At 47.9% G+C, this 10,459-nt stretch overlaps 2 protein-coding genes across 2 annotated transcripts; one reads left to right on the plus strand and one right to left on the minus strand.

The window, feature by feature from the left end:
- Positions 1-1,308: 1,308 nt before the first annotated feature.
- LOC120896178 (small glutamine-rich tetratricopeptide repeat-containing protein beta-like) lies at positions 1,309-3,241 on the minus strand. The gene is made up of 3 exons (XM_040300125.1): positions 2,681-3,241; positions 2,188-2,604; positions 1,309-2,103 (listed from the first exon to the last, which is right to left on the minus strand). The coding sequence occupies exons 1-3, from the start codon at positions 3,043-3,045 to the stop codon at positions 1,899-1,901; spliced, it is 987 nt and encodes a 328-aa protein (XP_040156059.1). The 5' UTR covers positions 3,046-3,241; the 3' UTR covers positions 1,309-1,898.
- A 6,000-nt stretch (positions 3,242-9,241) lies between these two features.
- LOC120897905 (odorant receptor 22c-like) lies at positions 9,242-10,459 on the plus strand. Its single transcript, XM_040303092.1, has 2 exons — positions 9,242-10,351; positions 10,418-10,459. Exons 1-2 carry the CDS (start codon positions 9,242-9,244, stop codon positions 10,457-10,459), a joined length of 1,152 nt encoding a protein of 383 aa, XP_040159026.1.

Genomic DNA, 10,459 nt, shown 5'->3' on the forward strand with positions numbered 1-10,459 from the left:
TCTCTCTCTCCCTTTCCATGTATTCCAGCTAGTTTAGTGGTATATTTTCTTCGTGCCAACTGTGGTACTATGGCGTACACTTCGCTAACTGACTTCTAGCGGACAGATTAGAAACGATCTGATGGAAAGGGGCGAAAAAACACCAACCCCTTACATGCGTGATGAATGGGTTTGTTTTAGAGCTGGTTACTCATTTCCTCCAACAGCCCGTCCTCACGCTCACGCCCACTCTCCCCCCCCCCCCCTTGCCGGTCGGCCGGATGACGATTCAAGTTCATCGTTACCTGGAATAGTGAACACCAAACGTTACTCCCACGCACAGTCCACCCTGCGCATTGTAAATACTCCCCGTTTCCCTCCCCCACTTGCACGGTTGAAAATGGCTTCAAATTACATGTGAAACATGTTTGATTGTTTCTCTCTCTCTCGTTCTTTTTGTACCGCCCTGCCACATTTCCAGCTGGTCTGGACTGACCGGGATAGTTCGGAAGTAAAAGCACTAAAATGCAAACAGAACGTTAACAAATAAATAACACAAGATGTGCCCGTGCGCAAGCGTGCGATCTCGCATAGTAGTGCCAACGTAGTGAGTGAACTAAATACGTGAGCCCTCTGATCGGGATCGGTTTCGATCGCTTTCAATGCGGGGTATCGTATGGCTGTCCAGATTTATGACCTCATCTGTGTACTGCTTGGCTCTTGGCTGGCCGTTTTGGATCTATGCTCGTTTGAGGTTCAAATAAATTGGCCTTGCAGTCTTTTTTTCTGGAAACACACGATACACGTGGAACGAATTTGAAGGCGAGGGAACGATATCTTATCGCCGAATGTGGCTTGTGCAATGAACTTTACAACATCCGCGGGTAAACTTACTCGTCTTACACCGGGGGCGACAGTGAGCCCAGTGAAACCGATCGATCGAAACTGAAGGAGAACAAACAACAAACTTTTACCGCGCATCGTCATCAGTTTACCCCACGTGAACTATCAAACGGACCGCTGCATTTAACCCAGTTTTTTCTGCTCTTCGTACGATCGGCTTACATCACCCGAGCGCTTCCAAAGTGCGGACGGCGGCAGCCAGCGATCGATCGTAGCATACAAAATGAGTATCGGGGAAGGCATGCATGTTGCTTCTGCCCCCTGCTTCTGCTTCGGACGGTCTAGTACGTGCAGCGGCAAGGCGGCGTGGTGATGGGGCACGTGCTGTTGCTATTGTTTTCGATTTCTTGCCGAATACTTTGGCCCCTTAAGCGGAGCGCCTCTTTCGCCCCTTGCGCACGTGATGGAGTAATTTGCGATTGTTTGTTTGTTTTGCATGCACCTTTGGTATGTGTGTATGCTTGTGGGTGACTTTTATTAGTAATTATTTAGGGTTTCTCTCCACTACAAAATGCGCCGGTTGTGTCCAGCTACTGGATGCCAAGACAGTGAGCCCACTCTGGGTGAACGGGATTATATTGCGGGACGCTATTTTCCGCACAGTTTAAATATTTCAAATTAAAAAAAAAGTGGCTCCAGAAACGGAAGCACACTTTACACGAGTGAATAGTCACAATTAATTTGGAATCTTTTATCTGTTTGTCGTTTTGCGAAAAATAAACTCGCTATGCTCGGGACCTCGCTGTCAAGGCGGTAGGAGGTGCACGGGTCAACGGATCAATTTCGAGGGATGTGACACAGTTACGCGAAGGGTTGCGAAACAGTTACGAAAACGGCTGAGTTTACTACAACAAATCATTGATCGTCCGTTTTAAAGTAAATGGAAGCTTCGATGTGCAACCTAAAAAAAAAAAAAACACAAAAATAACACAACTTCATCCGACGTACAAAAATGCCTTTCAGTTCCACTACGGCTACTGGGTCCTCCTGGTACCGAAGGATGTTGGGGGACTTGTTTATGACGACGGAGGTGCTGGGGGCGGCTGCTGGTTGCCGTCCGGGTTTGGCGGATTGTTGCGGGGTAAGTTGATACCAGCCTGCTCCATCTGGCGGGCAACGTTGTTGAACAGTTCCGGATTTTCGCTGCTCATCTGCATCGCCAGACGGCGGCCAGTCTCTAGCAGTGCGTCCATGTTGTTCATTCCTCCCAGCTGGCCCAAACTAAAAAAAAACAAAAGGATGGAAAACGGTGTAAGCTTTACATGTGACAGGATGTCGGTCAAACACGGGACGGGTCGTTCTTACATGTTATGCATTGCCGGATCGCTCATCATACGGGTAGCCATCTGCACCATGTCCGGATTGTTGATGACCGAGGCAAAGTCGATGTTGCCCAGCGGATTGGCACCGGCCCCGCCGGCAGCAGCACCCGGATTGCGCGACCGCTCCTCCAGGAACTGTTGCGACACGCCCAGATTGTTCTTGTAGTCTTGATTGTCCGGCTCGAGGCGTATCGCGTTCTGGTACGCCGTCACGGCCTGCTTGTGTTCGTTCATCTTCGAGTAGGCCAGCCCGAGCCGGCCCCAGGCCTTGCTGTAGTTGGGATCGTGCCGCAGCGCCATCCGGCAATCGTCGGCCGCGCGAACGTAATCCCCCAGCCGGCTGTACGCGGCTGCTCGGTTGCAGTAAAACACCGGATTTGTCGCATCTAGATTGATGGCCCTGCAAAAATCGGTACGCATCGGTAATTAACACTAATTGCTCCAAAGCGGACCACCGCCCGGTTCTGCCACCCTACTTTGTGTACGTGTTCAGGGCTTCCTGGTACTTTTCCTCCTTCATCAGCCGGTTGCCCTCGTTTTTCAGCCCTTCCGCCTCCTGTTTGCGTTCCGGCGACACCTCCACGTACGTGTTGCAGTACAGCTCGTACAGATCGACATGGTTCCGCGGGTCGTCCTCCTTCTTCACGCTACTTTCTCCACCAGTGGCAGCCGCGTCGTCGCCCTCGCCCAGATCGTACACGTTCTCCAAGCACTGTATCGCCACCTCGATGCTTTCCCGGGAGTCTTCGTTGAAGTTGGGCTGGTCGATCTGCTTCGCCAGGAAGCGGATGAACGAGCGGACGAAATACTTCGCATCCACGCTGATTCCGCTGTCGCTCATGGTAGGAAGCGCGTTTGTACCTTGGCGGGCCGGATCTGTTTGTGTTTGCACTGACGTGGGCCGCGAGTTTTCACAGCGGACAGAAAAGCACACGTATTGTTTGGAAAACGTTATCGGAAAACACGGCGCGCGGTGTAGGATGAGAGTGCAGGAAAGACGACGAGACGGGCAGAAGCAAATGTCATGCGGTTTACCGAAAAAGGGCGATGTTTGACAGTTTGCGATAATTTGCCCTATTTTGTGACCTCTTGGGAAAAGGGGCCCATAGTGTATGTGGACGATGTCGACAATGGTCGACCAGGTGAAACATTTCAAATAGAATTTGAATCTTTCGCCATTGTTTCAAGTGCTGAATATTTTCGAAATAGCCGTTAAGAAAGGCAAATGGCACTTCAATTACGCGACGTCAGGCGATGTTTCCACGTTTTTGCAACAAGGCAGTCCATTCCGAAGGGCACGAGGCCACAGGATCGCCGAAATGCTAAAAAAGTTATCAACTTTTTCAAAAGCGCTTGTCAATTGGGAAAAAAACTTTTCTCGTAGCAGCAAAAAAATAAAATAAATCTATATAACACTTGAACAACAAAAAGCTATACCACATGACACGAAGTCACGCATCTGAATATTGAACGAAATATTGTTGATAAAGAACTGAAAAATGAGCACTTAGAAACATTCATTTAATCAAAAACACCTTAGTAATGGATGACAATAGCTCCAGATAACTGTTTGTTAACGCTTTCTTGCAAAAGTCACAAGTACTACAAACCCACTAAACGACCACTAAACGGGTTCTAAACGGCTCAAACTCTTAACCTAAAAACACTTCGTTTAGCAGACGGAAAAGACTCAAGCATTCTCAATTTCTCTAACCTCGACAACCTTAACCTCACTAACACCGTTAACCTCGCTAACTCCACCATCCTCGCTAAACTCGCCAACATCTCCAACTACGCTAACCTCATCAACCTCGCTAACCTGCTCCGCTAATCTCGCTAACTCCACTATTCTCGCTAAACTCGTCAACCTCGCTAGCCGATACCTCGCTCCTAAAACCGCAATGTGCCGGGATGCGGAAGGAAATATCCTGACGGACGAGAGGGAGGTAATCAAAAGGTGGAATTGCTACTACGAAAGACACCTGAATGGATCAAAGACATGACAGGCTGGCGCAAGTGACAGAACAAGGCAATCACCATAGCAACAGCCCAGCAGTAACAACAGCGACAGCATTGGCGCCGACGACGAGATGCCCCCGCCATCTCTGAATGAAATTGCCAGCACCATCAAGCAGCTTAAGAGCAATCAGTCTGCCGGCAGCGATGGACTGGCGGTCGAGCTCTTCCAGATGGGGCCGGAGAGGCTTACCGGCGAAATGCATCAGCTGATCGTGAAAGTCTGGGCGCAGGAGGAAGCTGGGCGCCCAGTCTACAAAAAGGGCAACAGACTGGATTGCTCAAATTTTCGAGCCATCACGGTCCTTGATGCCGCCTACAAGATCCTGTCCCAGATCCTGTTCTTCAGACTAGCGCCCCTTGCTACAAATTTTGTCAGCAGCTACCAACCTGGGTTTGTTGGAGGCAAATCCACCACCGACCAAATTTTCACTCTACGGCAGATCCTCCAGAAGTACCGAGATCGTCAGATCTCTACGCACCACCTGTTCATCGACTTCTAGGCGGCTTACGACACCATGGACCGGAATGACCTAGGGAATATCATGCAGCGGTACCACTGCCCTGGGAAGTTGATCCGGCTGTTAGAAGCCACCATGAACGGGGTGCAGTGCAAGGTAAGAGTATCGACAACTAGACAACGACATCCGTGGCACGATCCTCTAACGTTCTCTCCAATTTCTTGACTTTGCGGATGACATTGACATCATCGGCAGGACAACGGCAAAGATGTGGGAGGCGTACACCCGACTCAAACGTATAGCAGCAAGAATTGCATTGAGAATCAATGCGACGAAGACGAGGCACCTGCTTGCCGAAGACTCAGACCATCTGGGAAGCGGCGTATTAGTTGACCGCAATAATCTCGAGGTAGTAAATGAGTTTTGCTATCTCAGGATGGTCGTTACTTCGGACAACGACATCAGCAGCGAAATCCGGAGACGCATTGTGCAAGGGAATCGTGCATACCATGGGCTTCACCGACTGCTGAGATCCAGAAGACTCCGAGTCCGCACGAAATGTGAGATATCTCACGAGCGGACACTCGAGCGGGAATTATTGTTGACTGGGCCTTGTTACATCGACGTGCGACGTACTCTATCGCGAGCAGGCCAACAAGAGAGAGAGAGAGAGAGAGAGAGAGAGAGAGAGAGAGAGGTCATCGTGGGCCGCAATATAAGATCTTGAGGGCCGTATGTGGTCCGCGGACCGCAGTTTGGAGACCTCTGATCTAGAGTGAAAATTGCAAGCTAGTTTTATGTGTGGGTTTGTAAATACTCCACATGATTTTAGCCTTCATCTGTCAAACTCCATATAAAAAGCTGATTAGAATCGTGAAGGGCCGCAATGGCACATTTTTGCTTGAAATTCTTCTTTCAACTCATCTTTATTTTGCTTGTTGAATTTTGTAACATCTGATATTTTGTAGTATTTAGATATGGAGCAAAATTGTTATTCGAAAATTGGTCGCAATAAATGTTGGTAGCGACATTCTTGGACGCAAAATTTTTGGATCCATCCGTCCATTAATTTCCCGGACTAACGCATGTTACGTATTCACCGAGGCTTAAGTTTCAGTTGTTCATTTCAGTCTTGACACTAAACATTAAAAAATGGTTTGTCGATTTTTGACTTGGAAACATAAGGTATTCAAATTGCTATGGAAGAATGAAAAAATAGATAGGAACTGATGATCGAATCTTCATTTCATTGTGATAGTGTGATAATGGGTAATTGAAAATAAATAGCATGCGTTGCAGGACGCCTAAGAAGCGCACAAGCAACGCCATTCTTGGCCGATTCGATTAAATTTAGCGCTCGAGACTAACGTATCCAAGCGACGATTGGTTGGAGGAGCGAGAGTGTGAAATATACGGAGGTAAGGAAAATTTATTTACATTTAATTTTCTGTTGACACTGGGTTAAGCCCGACGCCTGGCTGTGCGATTGCGGTGTCCTGCCCAAAGCGGGACAAATTTGCTAATGACTTGTCATTAAAATAAACGTTACACGTTTCAGTCCCTCAGCACATACTACCACTCACCGTTGCCCGTTACCCACGTACGAATGCCCCGTGTATGATGCGTTCGATTACAAGCACGGACGGCGTTACGTTAATGTTTCGATGTGAATAATACCACCGTGTGGAACTGAAATTCCTCTGCGTTAGCTAGCGCCAACTAAACAACTGGTCGAAAGCAAAAGAGCTTCAAGCTAGTCGCTTAAGATGATTATTAGCATTTAAATTGGTAAACTAGGATAGTTTCCCAATCCGACCCATCGGTGCGATGCATGCGTCTCACGCTTCAGCGATTCATCTCATCAGTAAAGATGTTTATACAACCCGTAAGTGTCGTTAAGATGTTACCGGATTGTGTTAGTGGCGAAATGGAACAAAAACATCTAAAGGAAACATCCCACCCGATACAGCTTGCCAGGTCTGCAGACTCGAAAGGTACAGAAATGTCCCTTCCAGAAATTTCCAGTGCCTTCCCGCTTGATTTGCACTGGCGTAACAAAGAAAGCGAGCAGGCCTGCTCTGAATATGACGATATTTATACTGCGAACACTTATTTGATACTTTTGAAATATTACCTTCCAGATAATCGTTTGCTCGGAACCATTGAAATCGTGCCGCACTTAGCATAAGCGCAATCTAGCAATCTCCCCTTCCGCCACTTGTGGAATCGGTAGGTAAATCCCTTTTGATGCGCGGTGATGAAAGACGACTCAATTTTGGCCGCACAGAATCAACATTAACGCTCCACGGCGGTGGTGGCGTTCTTTTGTTAACAACCGTGGCCAGCCATTGGTAATTGTGCTGTTGAGTAAACAATAAATGATATAAAAAATTGAGTGAAATGGAGGAAATTGGTTCACCGCGGAGAAAGACGCACGGGTGGGAAAGGATGTGGATTATTATCGTAAAATTTAATAGATTTGTCCTGCCAAAAATCCATAATTGAATTCCCCGGGCTTACTGGGCAAGGATAGAGAGTCAGGAGATGAGGCTTGCGGTCTTTCGTTATTTTTATTTTGCCATTTTGCTTTTCCTAATATTCCATATTTTCGGGGTGGTGCACTGTGCACCCGAAATGTTTATTATTTATTCATCTAGCCTTACGTACGTGCTTTGAAGGATTTGGGATTTGAATTTGATATGGTAAAGTTGGGTTGAGTCATTGTCAGGCTAGTTATGGCTTTTATAGTATAGTATAGGCTTTTTCCAAATTACCTCCGGCCACTGAAAACATCAATGTGTCAATCATGAATTCGGTGGTTATTGGGGGTTTTTGTTAGAACGAATCAATTGAGCCTTCAGTTAAAATTGTAAACGTGTTAAACAAGAGTTCAAAATGCACACTAAAAGAAGACTCAAAGATGCTGAAAATGTTTCATCTTGGCACAAGTAGTTGCCTAAAGATTCAATCAATCAATCCACTTAATGACAGTACACTTTTCCGTTGTACGATTTTCACTTCCTGGAACGGTGCTCATGTGTGACAATCAACCCAACCCAACGCTCGCACATATCTATCCAGTCATTCATTACCGGGCCTTCCCGTCTCGCGTTTGCTGGGTACAAAAAATCTAGACAAGAATTTCCACTATTTTCTAACCTCCATCCACAGTCGCGCTTCACGGGTCGGTGCGTTCTTTCCCGTGTAATGCTCATAAATAAAGTAAGAAACAAGTCCTCCGATGTACGTCTCAATGTACGTCCCTTTGTATCCAGCGTTCAGTTCTTTTGAATCTTTTAAACGTACACACATACACGTTAGGGGTGAAATGAAATTAGAAAACTTTGCATGCCACTCGCTAGACGCGCACGACATGTGGGATGAAATGTGATAATGAGTGAGTGTGCAAGAAGAAAGAAAACTCGGGTTAGAAATCTTTAACGAGATGGATAAAATGAAGTGAACAGATAATTTGAGCAGTTAAGTACAAGAGGACGTAAACCAAAAAGCATGGAAGTAAAGAATATTCTTGTATCTTTAAATAGAAGAAAATATAAAACAACAACAAAAGAAGAAAAGGGCAAATTAAGGCAGTAAAACTGAAAAAAATATATAAAACTAAAAAAGGAGTGAGGAAAAACGAAAGAATCACACGTAATGCAGCAAGAAGAAATAACCCACTAGATAAGATTGATAACATCCACAGAATAAAATATACTTTATATAAAACAAAACAGCAGTACTTAACAAATATTAACTTTAAGATACAACACATAATTCGCTTCCCTTCGAAAATTGCGATTGATTCCCTCGGGGGCAATACGCAATGCCACTAGACACGCTACAACCTTGCCCAAACATCCTCACGCACCCCGCCGCATTGTCATGAGTCATGATTATTTATTCATATGTGAAATTCTTTCTTCCGCCACCGCCGAACAGAACGAACCGAGCGTACACCGGCCCATACGCCCCTAACCCTTTTCCGTTCGCCACGGTTGAACGGTTGAAGGATGCTGTATTGCGATAACACGATTGTTAATTACGACCTTTCTTTCGGCCAATCTCAGCCTTCCAACGCCTTCCCAAAGGCAGCGAGGCGTAACGGTAGCGTAAGGAGGGTGGGAAAAGTTTTACTGGTGGCGTAGAGCTGCGTGGAAAGGCGTCGGTTTTTAAAAGTGGCATATGAATGGCATATCTAATGTGTCGTTCGTGTGCCCTGGAGAGCCAGCACACAGCGCTAGAACTCCTTTTTCGCGCGTATTCATTCTTTTGAGCGCGACATCGTATCTAACTCGTCCTTGTGGCACGTGATTGCGGTGATTTATTGCGGAAAAGCAAAGGGGGCGCAAGCAAACGCAAGCCAACTGGTACTTGCAAAACAGCTGCTCCTACGTGGGAACCGTTCCCACAGCCGGTGCCATGCATGTGTGCTGAAAAATTCCGAGCGAAGAGTCTTTTCGAGGCCCCTCGAGTGGGTATAAAAAGCCTCTGGCAGCAGGATGCCACCAGTTGCGTATCCTTCGGATGCTTCAATCCTGCGGTCAGTCGTGAACCATCATGCCACGTGCAACGAGCAACAGTGCAGCCAACTTGGAGCGGCTGGTGACACGCATATCCAGCCACATGGCGGTGCTGAAGCTTAACATCATAGACCCGGCCTGGCGCCCGACCCTGCGCTTCGGTATCGTACTGTTCCTTACCGCCCTCGTACCGGTGTATATCTGGCAGGGGATCAAGGTGTACCGGACACGGTTCGAAACCCTGCTAGAGGTCCTGTCTGTCGCCGGCTGCGGCTGGCAGATGTTCTTCCGCATGTACTTCTACCTGTTCCAGCAGGACCGGTGCCGGCAGATTGTGCAGGAAGTGCGCGACCAGCGGACCGTGTACGGTGCTGATCGAAATCCCCGCATGGAGAAGCTGTTCCGGGCTGGCACGAAGCGTATGCTGTTGGCGTACCGCGTCATACATCTGATGTACGGGACGTCTTACTTCTTTCAGCTGGGTCCGCTGATCATGCCCGATCCGCACAAGTGCAACCTGCCGTTGGCGTTGCAATTGCCCTTTCTACCACCGGATCGAAATATGGTCTACTACTGCATCAACTACGCGCATCACTTGCTGCTCAACACGATCGGTGTCTTTATCTTGCTGCCGATGGATGGTGTGCTGATCGTGGCACTGCTGAACATCTGCACGCGTATCGCTGCCCTGCAGCTACTGCTGGAGGAGCTGGATGCGAAGCTCGGGACCGTGCAATGGCAGCAAACGGCCCATCTCGACGCCGAGCTGAACCGCATCATCGAGCTGCACATCGACACGAAGCGCTTCGCGCGCGTCATCTACGAAACGTACCAGATGCACTTTTTCTCCATGTTCAGCGTGCTGTGTTTCGTGATCTGCATGTGCATGAATGTGGTCGCCCGGGACCCGCGCAGTACGCTGATACCCTTTGGGCTCGCCTCGACGGGCCAGCTATTTGTGATCTGCATGCTGGGTAACGTGCTGTACATCGTTAGCGATCGGCTGAAGGACAGTGTGTACGGTATTCGCTGGTACCGGTGCACGGTTTCGCAGCAGAAGAGGCTCCTGTTTCTGCTGGCCAATGCACAGCCGGAAATTGTCATGGGTGCGGTGTTTATACCGGTGACGATGACATCGTTCGTGACGGTGAGTGGTCAGAGCAGCCCGTGAAGTGGGTGATTTGACATGTAAACCGAGCTTCTTTCGTTGCAGATCATCCGAGCGGCCTATTCTTACTTTACCATACTTTATTGA

This window comes from Anopheles arabiensis, chromosome 2 (genome assembly GCF_016920715.1).
Source record: "Anopheles arabiensis isolate DONGOLA chromosome 2, AaraD3, whole genome shotgun sequence".
Classification (NCBI taxonomy): Eukaryota; Metazoa; Arthropoda; class Insecta; order Diptera; family Culicidae; genus Anopheles; species Anopheles arabiensis.

Excerpts from the sequence above, each read along its gene's own strand:
- LOC120896178 (XM_040300125.1), bottom strand. The coding sequence starts at position 3,045 with ATGAGCGACAGCGGAATCAGCGTGGATGCGAAGTATTTCGTCCGCTCG. Across the intron at positions 2,605-2,680 it reads GCCCTGAACACGTACACAAA|GGCCATCAATCTAGATGCGA; the intron begins GTAGGGTGGCAG and ends CGATTTTTGCAG. Across the intron at positions 2,104-2,187 it reads GATCCGGCAATGCATAACAT|TTTGGGCCAGCTGGGAGGAA; the intron begins GTAAGAACGACC and ends GTTTTTTTTTAG.
- LOC120897905 (XM_040303092.1), top strand. The coding sequence starts at position 9,242 with ATGCCACGTGCAACGAGCAACAGTGCAGCCAACTTGGAGCGGCTGGTG. Across the intron at positions 10,352-10,417 it reads CGATGACATCGTTCGTGACG|ATCATCCGAGCGGCCTATTC; the intron begins GTGAGTGGTCAG and ends CTTTCGTTGCAG.